Source organism: Bos javanicus, chromosome 7, assembly GCF_032452875.1.
Source record: "Bos javanicus breed banteng chromosome 7, ARS-OSU_banteng_1.0, whole genome shotgun sequence".
Classification (NCBI taxonomy): Eukaryota; Metazoa; Chordata; class Mammalia; order Artiodactyla; family Bovidae; genus Bos; species Bos javanicus.
The window spans coordinates 10,690,417-10,703,206 of record NC_083874.1 but is presented as its reverse complement, the minus strand read 5'-3'; the positions used below and the strand labels follow the sequence as shown (position 1 = coordinate 10,703,206).

The following is a 12,790-nucleotide window of genomic DNA, read 5'->3' as shown; positions in this document are numbered from 1 at the left end:
CTGGAGGCTAGAAACTCAGGAAGCTCAGAGAGAGACTCAAGGCCAGTGGTACTCACCTAGGAGAAAGCAGTTTGTTGGGAGAGAGTCTATGAATGTCATGAATTGGGGGGAAAACCTCTAAATGTAGATCAAGATGTATCTTAACAGAGTCCCCAAAGCTAGCCGTTTTTAAAACCTTTGTATGTTGTGTTGGGGTATAGCCGGTTAACAGTATTGTGTTTCAGGAGAATGTTCAGTTTCAGGTGAACAGTGAAGGGACTCAGCCATACATATGCATGTCTCCATTCTCCCCCACACTCCCCTCCCATCCAGGCTGCCACATAACATTGAGCAGAGTTTCCTGTGCTATACAGTAGGTCCTTTTGTTATCCATTTTAGATATAGCAGTGTGTACATGTCCATCATGTCCATCGCTACCCAAATTCCCTACTCCCTAACTGTCCCTTCCTGTCCCCACCCCCTGCTTCCTCCCCCTCCGCCCACCCCCCTCCCCCGCCGGGCCAGCAACCATCCAAAGGTTGTACTGTTAAGTCTGTGAGTCTGTTTCTGTTTTGCAAGTGAGGTCATTTATATCATTTCTTTTTAGATTCCATTTACAATGGACGTCATACGATAGTTCTCCTTCTCTGACTCAGATGTGACCATCTCTAGGTCCATCCGTGTTGCTGCAAATGGCATTATTTCATTCTTTTTAATGGCTGAGTAGTAGTCCATTACTTTATCTAATTTATCCATCCCTCTGTCGATGTACATTTAGGTTGCTTCCATGTCTTGGCTGTTGTAAACAGTGCAAAGTTTACCATTTTTGTAAATCTGACATAGATGTAGAACATTCAAGACTTAATTTAGCCTTTAACAATTAAAAAAAAAATCTTCTTCTAAGAAGTCCCATGAAGGTAATGAAAATGATGGCTCTTTGTGGCAGAGTATCCTCTTGAAGGAACTCAGGGTAGCAATGGCAGAGATACACTAGGTCGGTAAAAGTTTGAGCTATAGGACCGCCTCTCTCCTACACACAGTTTGCTTGTGGGAGAATACCTGTGACTGCAGTAAAGCCTCTGGTCTTCCCATTTTCCTCAATTGACAGGAGCCACCTCAGGTCGGAGAAAACCTCTATAAATACGATGAGCTTGGGAAGCCCTTTGACAGCATCAAACCGCTTTTTCAGTACCCGGGATTTCCTACTGAAGGAAACCCCTTTGAAGGCCGAGAGAGCCGAAAATCCTTCCTCCGGACCACCCGCCTCATCGTGCCCGAGAAAGTCCCCAGCGGGGATAAAACCTACACGTGCGACAAATGTGCAAGATCCTTCAGGTACAGCTCCGAGCTCATCCGTCACGAGAAGACGCACACCGCGGAGAAGTGCTTCGAGTGTCAGGAGTGCCGGCAGGCCTTCAAGTACTTCTCCAACTTGCGGCGCCACCTGAAGACCCACGGCGGCGAGAAGCCCTTCGAGTGCAGCCAGTGCGGGAAGACCTTCACGAGGAACTTCAACCTGATCCTGCACCAGAGGAACCACATGGGCGAGAAGCCCTACTCATGCAAGGACTGTGGGAAGGCTTTCACCCAGCCATCCTCCCTGAGGAGCCACATGAGGACCCACACCGGAGAGAAGCCCTTCGAATGCGGCCACTGTGGGAAGACCTTCCGGGAGCACTCGTCGCTGAAGACGCACGTGCGCACCCACACCAGAGAGAAGCCCTACCAGTGCAACCACTGCGGGAAGCCCTTCCGCACGAGCACCAACCTGAACGTGCACAAGAGGATCCACACTGGTGAGAAGCTGTACGAGTGCGCCACCTGCGGGCAGGTCCTGAGTCGGCTCTCCACCCTCAAGAGTCACATGCGGATCCACACCGGAGAGAAGCCCTACCCGTGCCCAGAGTGCGGACGAGCCTTCGGGGAGCCCTCATCCCTCAGGAAACACGCGAGGACCCACACCGGCAAGAAGCCCTACGTCTGTCCGCAGTGCGGGCGAGCCTTCGGCCAGTCCTCGCACCTCATCGTCCATGTGAGAACCCACACCACGGGGAGACCCTACGAATGCACTCAGTGTGACAAAGCCTTCCGACACAGCTCTTCACTCAGCGTGCACAAGAGGATTCACGCCAGGGGAGAAAACGTCAGGACTGACAACCTTCCTTTATCTGTGTCTCTTCCCATGGAAGGGCCCCTTGCTGATGAACTTCCTGTTTCTACAGACTAAACATCTGGGGCCGTAATCATCTCCCATAGTACTCCTTTAGTGACATCCTATATGGTGGCTCAGTGGTGAAGAATTGCCTGCCAATGTAGGAGAGGAGGGGTGTATCCCTGGGTTAGGAAGATCCCCTGGAGAAGGAAATGGCAACCCACTTCAGTATTCTTCCCTGGGAAATCCCATGGATCCTGGTAGGCTGCAGTCCCTGGGGTCACAAAGACTCAGACACCACTGAGCACGTGTACACACACACATAACACACCACAAGCAGAGTGTGTGATCTTTATGTTGTTGAATGTTAAGTATTTGTGGAGATTTGCTTTTAGGGCTAGGGCTTCCCTGATGGCTCAGGCGGTAAAGTGTCTGCCTGCAATGCGGGAGACCTGGGTTTGATCCCTGGGTTGGGAAGATCCCCTGGAGAAGGAAAAAGCAACCCACTCCAGTACTCTTGCCTGGAAAATGGCATGTCTCGGTAGTTGCCTGCCAAAACTGCCCCTTCTTACTTGCAAAAGCACCTAGGTTTTATTTGTTCAGTTTGAGACTATGCAATGTATATATATATATTTTGTGGCTTAAAGCAAGAGAATTTTATTCTCTCACACTTGTGGAGGGCACAAGTTGAATCAAGGTGTCTGCAGGGCCACGTCCCCTCTAAAGTCTCTAGGAGAGGAGGCTTCTTTGCCTCTTCCCACTTTTGGTGGCCGCAGGTGTGCCTTGCCTTGTAGCAGTGTCGTCCCCGTCGCTGCCTCCATCTTCATACGGCCTTCTCCTCTGTGTGTCAGTGTCCTCTCCTGTGTCTCCTAAGTGTCTCTTATAAGGACACATCATCGGATTTAGGGTCTACCCAGATACCCAGGATGGCCTCATCTCAAGATCTTTAATTTAATGACATCTACAAAGACTCTTTTCCAACTGAGTTCACCACCAGAGTTTCTGGGTGGGCATGTCTTTTGGTGATGGTGGTGGTCGGGGCCACATTCAAACCACTACACCATCAGGGAATGTGCATGATTAAGATACTTCCACCTCCCTGTCGTTCTTGCTGGCAGGGGAGGCCACTTCTCCAGTCCTGGCCAGCAGGAGACATCATTGAGTGTGAGTCCTGGGGAAGATGTCACAAAGGAATGGTTTCATTTAGCCAGATCCCCCTCCTCCTTTCCTGGTGGCTCGGACGGTGAAAAATCTGCCCACAATGCGGGAGACCCAGCTTCAATCCCTGGGTCAGGAAGATCCCCTGGAGAAGGATGGCTACCTACTCCAGTATTCTTGCCTGGAGAATTCCATGAACAGAGGAGTCTGGCGGACTACAGTCCATGGGGTCACAAAGAGTCTTCAGACACAACTGAGCGACTAACGCTTTCACTTTCTCTCCTTCTTGCCTTTTGTACAAGCGGGCACCATATCTGGTGCTAGAGGAGGCATCCTGTGACCACAAGGGCAAAAGCCACAGTCTAGAGTGTGGGGGACTTCCCTAGTGGTCCAGTGGTTAGGACTTTGAGCTTCCAATACAGGGCTGAGGGTTTGACCCTGGTCAGGGAACTAAGATCCCACAACTGTATGGTGCTGCCAAATTAAACATATAAAAATAATAGATTAAAAAATAATAGACTGTGGCCAGAGCTACAACCATCCTGGTTCCCCGGTTGGTACCCTCGTGAGGGTGTACCAGCCCTGGGTTGTTTGTTTCTGGACATCTTGTTTACACGAAAAAGATGCACTTCTTACTGGTACATGACATTGTCTTTTTTGGGGGGAGGGGAATCTGGGGGAGGGCAGGGATGGGTTTATTGTGGCTGAATGCAGTCTCTAACTGATGCACTTAATATATGATTCATTTTTAGAAATGCTTCTTGAACAGTGGAAATCAATGTATTGTATCCTACAGATGTCCACTAGATGGAGCATGCTCTTTGTGTATAAAAGTCTTTTACACATTTTAAAATACTGGTTTCTGTCTTAGCTCAGGCTGCTATAACAAAAATACTGGGTGGCTTACAAACAACAGAAATTTATTTCTCACAGTTCCTAGAGATAGGAAGTCCAAGATCACGGCTGGCAGATTTGATGTCTGGGGAGGCCCCACTTCCTGGTTCATAAATGGCCATCTTCTTGCCATGTCTCACATGGCAGAAGGAGAGCAAGAGAGCTCCCTGGGGTCTCTTTTGTAAGGGCACTGATCCCATTCATGAGGGCTCCATCCCTATGACCTAATCACCTCCCAAGGGCCTCACCTCCTAACACCATCCCCTTGGGAGTTAGGCTTCAGCATGTCAACTCCTGGGAGCACCAACATTTAGTCCTTAGCAGTTTCCAGTCTGTCGTTTACTGAGAAAGTTAAACTCTCCCACCATACGTATGAATTGCTGAATGAGTCTTTTAATTCTGTTCATTTTAAATTTCATATATTTTGAAGCAATGGAATTAAAAGATTTTTGACATCTTGTAAGCTTTCAGTTAATTGTTCCTTTTATTCTTATAGTGGCCATCTTTCTCCCTAGCAATGAATATTTAGCCATTCGTCATCATAATAGCAAATGATTATTTATGCTTATTATTGCTAGATAGTATTATAGTTACTACCCTAAACTTTGTATCTTTTAAGTTATTTAGTCCTTACAATGACACTTTGAGGAAGGTACTGTTATTATACCCAATTCACAGATGAGGAAACTGAGGCCTGATAAGTTGAGTTAACTGAGGTCCTGCAGGTGGTAAGTGACAGTTTGGCTCTCTCTACAGAACTTCACTGCAGGGAGCTGTTCTCCATTTTCCCCTGTACTCAAAGTTCTGTTTTTGTGTTTCAAAGTTTTTTTTTTTTTTCCCCACTCTGAAAGGCTTTGTGGGATCTCAGTTCCTGACAAAGGATTGAACCCACACCCTTGGCAGTGAAAGTGCAGAGTCCTAACCACTGGACTGCCAGGGAATTCCCTTAAAGTTCTTTAATTGAGACATAACTTATGTAAAAGTCCATAAGTCTCAGTGTTCACCTCAGTGAATTTTATATCTATATCTATACCACTCTAGAGAAGGGAGTGGCTACCCACTGCAGTATTCTTGCCTGGAGAAGTCCATGGACAGAGAGCCTGGTGGCCTACAGTTCATAGGGTCACAAAGTTGGACACGATTGAGTGACACTTTCATACCACCCACATCAAAAAGAAAATATTCTATCTTTCCAGAAAGTCCTCTTGGGCCCAGCCCAGGTTGATAAGCCCCATCTCCAGAGTTAACCAGTATTCTGACTTCTAGCACCATAGATTTGTTTTTCTTGTTCAGAAAAATAGAACCACACAGTACGCCTTCTTGTGTCTGATGTTTTCACTTAATATAGTGCCTATGAACTTTCTTTGTCACATTATCAGTAGAGCTCTTTTAAAATTGCTGTGTAATATTCCATTGTCTGAATACACTACAGTTAAAAAATTTCACTCTGTTCATGGACATCTGGGTTCTTTGCCAATGCTGTTATGAATAAAGCTGCTATGAGTATTCTTGTGTACATCTTATTGTGAACATATCTTCTTATTTCTCTTGGGTATAAAACCTAGACGTGGAATTTCTGGGTCATTGCATAGGCATATTTTTAGCTTCAGTAGATATTGCTAAACAGTTTTCCAGAGTGGTTGAAACAATTCGTACTTCCATCAACAATTGGGAATCCCTGGTGACTCAGTGGTTAAATGGTAAAGGAGCAAATCACTTTCAATGGGAAAGAGAAAGAAAGAAAGAAAGAAAAAGAAAGAAAGTGAAGTCGCTCAGTCATGTCTGACTCTTTGCAACCCCGTGGACTGTAGCCTACCAGGCTTCTCCGTCCATGGGATTCTCCAGGCAAGAACACTGGAGTGGGTTGCCATTTCCTTCTCCAGGGGATCTTCCCCACCCAGAGATCAAACCCGGGTCTCCCGCATTGGAGGCAGACGCTTTAACCTCTGAGCCACCAGGCGGAGATGGCAGTTCAGTTCCTGGGCTGGGAAGATCCCCTGGTGAAGGGAATGGCAACTCACTCCAGTATTCTTGCCTGGGAAATCCCATAGACAGAGGAGTCTGGCAGGGTACAGTCCGTGGGGTTGAGAAAGTGTTGGATATGACTCAGCAAGTAAACAACCAACCACCACATCAGTAAAGTTTCATGTGCTTCATATCCTGGACAGCACATGCTACTGTCAATTTGTTTATAGCTGTATTAGTGGGTGAGTAATTTCTTATGTTTTGTCTTGCTTTATTTTGTGTGTGTGAATAGCGATGTTGTAGATTGCTACATGGTAATTTCATCCATTCTCTTATGCACACCTCTCTTCAGTGTGACTTTGATGCTCCTCGTATCAAGAGGTGGAGTTTATTTCTCTACCCTTTGAAGATGAACTTGATCACATGACTTTCTTTGGTCAGTGAAACATTATCAAACATGATAGAAATAGAAGCTAGAAAAACACATTGGGGGACTTCCCTGGTGGTCCAATGGTTGAGAATCCACCTGCCAGTGTAGGGGACACTGGTTTGATCCCTGGTCCAGAAAGATCCCACAGGCCATGGGGCAACTCTGTGAGCTACAACTATTGAGTCTGTGCTCTAGAGCCTGGGAGCTGAAGTTAACTGAAAACTGCCCATCCTATAGAGCCTGTGCTCTGCAACAAAGAGAACCCACTGCAGTGAGAAGCCTGTGCACTGCACTAGACAGGAGCCCCTGCTTACTGCAATGAGAGTAAGCAACGAAGACCCAGTGCAGCCAAATGTAAATGATTAAAAAAAGAAGAAAAACACATTAGCCTTTGCCATCTTTTAGCTCAAGATTAGATTCTTGGCAGCATGATGAAACCTGGGCCAGCCTCTTCTAGGAGTAGACTCCACATAGAGAGGATTTGCTGATGGTCAGCAACAATCCTCAGACAGGTGAGTGAGGCCTTCTTAGACCATCTGACTCCAGACAAGCCATCAGGTGACTTAAGTCTCATGAATGACCCTGGGTATCAGAACTGCCCAGCTGAGTTCATCTCAAATGCTGACTCAAAGAACTGTGAGCATATAAGCTGGTTAGGCAGCAATACATAACTGACGCAGACGTTTGTATCAGAAATAGGATGTGGCTGAAACAAAAGCTTAAAGTGTGGCATTGACTTTAGAACTTTGGAGCAAGTAAGCAGATGAGAAGGGTGAGGAAACTTAATGGCTATAAATATGGTGAGAAAACTGCCGCTAGAGGTTAGGAAAAGGCTTTGTGGTTATGTGGTAGGGAAACCACTGGTGGTAATGTTGTCTGTAGTAACTTAGAAGATAGAACATGTCCTAGTGATTCTGTGGATCTGGCTGAGGAGGGACACTTTCTCCCCATCTCTGGCCCTCTCCATAATCTTCCTTATGAGTGCCTGGTGGTGCAAGAAGAATCTTGAGTGGGTTAGAACTTGCCTTGTGTGTGAAGCTTCCAGAGTCTCTATCAGACACATGTCTGGCATTTAGCACTTGATTACAAATTCTAGCACGCATCTTACTCTCTTGTCTTCATCCTGTGCTATGGGTGAGCCAGTGCTCATATCCATATCTCTGTCCATATCTCATCCCCTAGATTTCAGGTTAGTTGGTTACACTTTCTGGGTTCAAGAAAGTTATGTGGGTTTTTTTTTTGTGTGTGTGTGTTTCTTTTTATATTTTATTTACACTTTTAATTTTATATTGGGGTATAGAAAATGAACAATATTGTGATAGTTTCAGGTGAACAGGGAAGGGACTCAGCCATATGTATACGTGTATCCATTCTCCTTCTAACTCTCATCCCATCCAGGCTGCCACATAACATTGAGCAGAGTTCCCTGTGCTATACAGTAGGTCCTTGGTTATCCACTTCATTTTTTATTTATTCTAATAAAATTTTTATTTAGTTTTGGCTGAGGCAGTTCTTTGTTGCTGCATGTGGGCTTTCTCTAATTGCGATGAGCAGGGGCACGGGCGTCGCATTGTGGTGGCTTCTCTTATTGCAGAGCACTGGCTTTAGAGCGCAGGCTCAGTAGTTGTGGCTCATGGTCTTAGTTGCCCCGTGACGTGTGGACTCTTCCTGGACCAGGGATTGAACCCATGTTCCCTATGTTGGCAGGCAGATTCTTAACCCATGGACCACCAGGGAAGTCCTATCCATTTAAAATATAGCAATGTGTACATGTCTGTCCTAAACTCCCTAACAATCCCTTCCCTCCAAGAAATTTATGTTTCTGCCAATTATTCAGGCTTTTCTTGTTGCTGTGGTAGCAGCAAAGTGTACCAGTTTTCTCTATCCACGATGGAAGCCAGAAATGAGGTTCTTTACTTCCTAAATCACACTGCTTTTGGGAATTGTTTACTGGACTTTATCTTCCTCTTTTCTGTAAGGTCCCTGAGATTAGAGATCACGTGGAGCCTGTTCACTATCACTTCCTTTAAGTCTAGCACCGTGCCTGACAGAAAATAAACTTTAAACATACTCATTAAGTCTACATGAATTCACATGGACAAATGCTCCTAAATGGAGGATGTATGTGCAATGCTGTGACTCCTTGGAAGAGGGCAAGTAGAGACTGTGTTTCTCCTACATCAGCTTGCTGCTTGACAACTGTACCTAGTAACTGGAGAGATGCAAATGATGCTGTCATGACCACCCCAATGTTGGTAGCTTAACAAAGAAGCCCCCCATTTTTTGGCATTTGGGTGCCTGTTTGATTTCTATGTAGGAATAGACTTGCCTAGGGAGTTTCCTAATTTAGGGTGAATGCCAACTAGACTTTTGTACTTCATCCTAGAGCATTCTGGTGCTTGTGCTGACTCCAACTGACTGTCCCACTGCTTCCCATAGATTCTGGGCTTTCAAACATCTGTCCCCTAAGATTCTTTTATAGATCTCTACTGCTCTCAGAAAGAGGTTCACATTTCCTAGCCTAGCCCTGAAGAATCGTAGTTCCATGATCCCAGTTACTTATCTGGAAAACAATCCACCCCTGAGATGCTCCATCCTGTTATCCCTCAGCCTGCAGTGCCTACTGCCTATCCACCCCTCAGGCCTCATTTACAAATAATGCCATAAAGCTCACATGTGATGACCATTCCTGTGCATTGCCAGGCACCAAGCTAGGTTCTCTATCCTAGCTGTTTTCATTTTCATTTTTTTGTTTTTCTTTGCATCCACTCCAGTTATGTTAGTTAGACAAGAGAGCAATATAGTAGAAAGAGCACAAGCTTTGCCATTAAACAGAATCTGATGCTTGGCCCTGCCAGTCACTAGTTTTGTGATATCAGACCCGTCTCCTCATTGAATGACCAGTAGATTGATGCCAGTTTCAGAGTTGAGGGAATCCTTTAGTGAGATATTCACAAAACTTTCTTTTGCGGGTGAGCTGGGGGCAGTTGCATCCTTTGCTCCCTTATTAGTAGGAAACTTGAACCACCACCAAGTAGGCAGGCTGTACTTTTGCTGGTAATACCAGGAATAAAAAAAGCAGAACTGTGGGTCTCATAATAAACCATGAGGAAGAAAGCATGTATGCTAGATATTTCCTGTCAGTTCATCTACGGACACATACATGTAAATTCTCATGTGATTTATTTTAATAAGAAGTATTTTTATCACTTAAAATCAAAAGCAGAAATTTCTCCACAGCTGAGCTTGAGAGCTTGTGCACCGTGCTGCTGCTGCTAAGTCACGTCAGTCGTGTCTGACTCTGTGCGACTCCATAGACGGCAGCCCACCAGGCTCCCCCGTCCCTGGGATTCTCCAGGCAAGAACACTGGAGTGGGTTGCCATTTCCTTCTCCAATTCATGCACCCTAAGGAGTGGCTATTTACCATTTCTCCCAGGAAGCTTGGGCCTCCCTGCTAGCTCAGCTGGTAAAGAATCCGTAGGATTATAATCACATGTATGGTCCATTTCAAGCTACTTGGGAATGTTTAAGAACAGGAAAAAGTAATCAATGGTGAGAGTGAAACAATTTACCTCAGATTGGGACTTGAAACTGTGTGTTGGGACTCAAACCCAGCCAAAACGCTGTTTGGGACTCTCACCCACGTGGCTGGGATTCAAACCCAGCTAAAACCCATGGTCTTCCAACTGAGATCACAGACCTAGTTTAAGTTCAGGTTCTTTTTTTTTTTTTCCAATTTTGATTTTTATTTCTTTTTAAAAAAAAATATTTATTTATTTTAATTAGAGGCTAATTACTTTACAATATTGTAGTGGTTTTTGTCATACATTGATATGAATCTGCCATGGGTGTACATGTGTTCCCCACCCTGAACCCCTCTTCCATCTCCCTCCCCATCCCATCCCTCAGGGTCATCCCAGTGCACCAGCCCTGAGCACCTGTCTCACGCATCGAACCTGGACTGGCGATCTGTTTCACATATGGTAATATTCATGTTTCAGTGCTATTCTCTCAAATCATCCCACCCTTGCCTGCTCCCACAGAGTCCGAAAGTCTGTTCTTTACATCTGTGTCTCTTTTGCTGTCTTGCATATAGGGTCATCATTACCATCTTTCTAAATTCCATATATATGCGTTAATATATTTGCCACTTCATGGCAAATAGATGGGGAAACAGTGGAAACAGTGGCTGACTTTATTTTTTTTTTGGGCTCCAAGATCACTGCAGATGGTGACTGCAGCCATGAAATTAAAAGACGTTTACTCCTTGGAAGGAAAGTTATGACCAACCTAGACAGCATATTGAAAAGCAGAGACATTACTTTGTCAACAAAAGTCCATCTAGTCAAGGCTATGGTTTTTCCAGTGGTCATGTATGGATGTGAGAGTTGGACTATAAAGAAAGCTGACCGCTCAAGAATTGATGCTTTTGAACTGTGGTGTTGGAGAAGACTCTTGAGAGTCCCTGGGACTGCAAGGAGATCCAACCAGTTCATCCTAAAGAAGATCAGTCCTGGGTGTTCATTGGAAGGACTGATGTTGAAGCTGAAACTCCAATATTTTGGCCACCTGATGCAAAGAGCTGACTCATTTGAAAAGACCCTGATGCTGGGGAAGATTGAGGGTAAGGGGAGAAAGTGATGACAGAGGATGAGATGGTTGGATGGCATCACCGACTCAATGGACATGGGTTTGGGTAGACTCTGGCAGTTGGTGATGGACAGGGAGGCCTGGCGTGCTGCAGTGCATGGGGTCACAAAGAGTTGGATACAACTGAGCGACTGAACTGAACTGAACTGACTGACATGTAGGCTTTGGTTAGAAAGGATTTTTTTTTGTTGTTGTTGTTCATTGCAAAGCATATTTCTATCATTGAGTTATGAACTCCAAAAATAGAGGCTTGTCATGGAAGTGCAGACAGATACCTCACTGCAGCTGAGGTCCTGGGCACCACTATGGTCATCGGTTAAAAAAATTAAAAAAATCAGATTCACTTTGCTGTATACTGAAACGAACATAACATTGTAAGTCAACTATTGTTGTTGTTTATTCACTTAGTCATGTCTGACTACTTCATGACCCCTTGCACTGTAGCCCACCTGGCTCTTTCTATTCATGGGATTTCCCAGGCAAGAATACTGGCTGCTGCTGCTGCTGCTAAGTCGCTTCAGTCATGTCCAACTCTATGCGACCCCATAGACAGCAGCCCACCAGGCTCCTCTGTCCTTGGGATTTTCCAGGCAAGAGTACTGGAATGGGTTGCCATTTCCTTCTCCAATGTATGCATGCATGCTAAGTTGCTTCAGTCATGTCTGACTCTGTGCGACCCTATGGACAGCAGCCCACCAGGCTCCTCTGTCCATGGGATTCTCTAGGAAAGAATACTGGAGTGAGTTGCTATTTCCTTCTCAAGGGGATCTTCCTGACACAGGGATCAAACCCACATCTCCTACACTGACAAGTGGGGTTCTTTTTTTTAACCTCTGAACCACCAGGGAAACAGAATCAACTATACCCCAATAAAAATTATAAAAGATAAAAACCAAACTTACCAAATGTACCCAAGGGGAAACATGGGGAGAAGTAATAAATTAGGAGATTTGGATTGACATATACACTACTATACATAAAATAGATAGCTAATAAGGACATAGTGTTTAGCACAGGAATTCTACTCAATATTCTGTAGTAACCTGTATAGGAGAATAATCTGAAAAAGAATGAATATATATCTATATCTATACACATAACTGAATAACTGATTCACTTTGCCTTACACCTGAAACTAACACAGCTTTATAAATCTATTCAATCCATAAGTCTATATAATTTTTAATTCATAAAAATGTAAAACATTTAATACAATTTTAAAGGTTACAGTCCATTTACAGTTATTACAGAATATTAGCTATATTACCCATTTGTACAATACACAGAAAGGATCATTTCTTAGATGGAGTTGGAGGCTCCTTGAGACAGGAACAGTGTAAGATAAAACCTGGCCTTTCAACATTCAGGTGTCAGAGGAGCACTGTCTAGTGTGGAGGGGAAGATAAGGCTGAGAAGATAATGTCAAGCCTCATCAAGGAGAATTCTCTTATGGGGTGTATTAGTTTTTAATGGCTTTATCACAAATTACCCCCCAAACTTACCAGCTTAAGACAACACAAATTTATTATATGACTTTCTCTGTGTCAGGGATCTGGTAAGC

General features: G+C 44.7%; 1 protein-coding gene across 4 annotated transcripts in view; it reads left to right on the top strand.

The window, feature by feature from the left end:
- The window catches only part of ZNF333 (zinc finger protein 333), a 30,809-nt gene extending 25,110 nt beyond the window's left edge, over positions 1 to 5,699 (top strand). For all 4 annotated transcript variants that reach the window (XM_061421842.1, XM_061421843.1, XM_061421840.1 and 1 more), the window contains one exon: positions 1,088 to 5,699. In XM_061421842.1, the coding sequence (XP_061277826.1) occupies positions 1,088 to 2,206 (1,119 nt within the window). In that variant the 3' untranslated portion in view covers positions 2,207 to 5,699. The remainder of the gene's footprint in view (positions 1 to 1,087) is intronic.
- Positions 5,700 to 12,790: the final 7,091 nt, after the last annotated feature.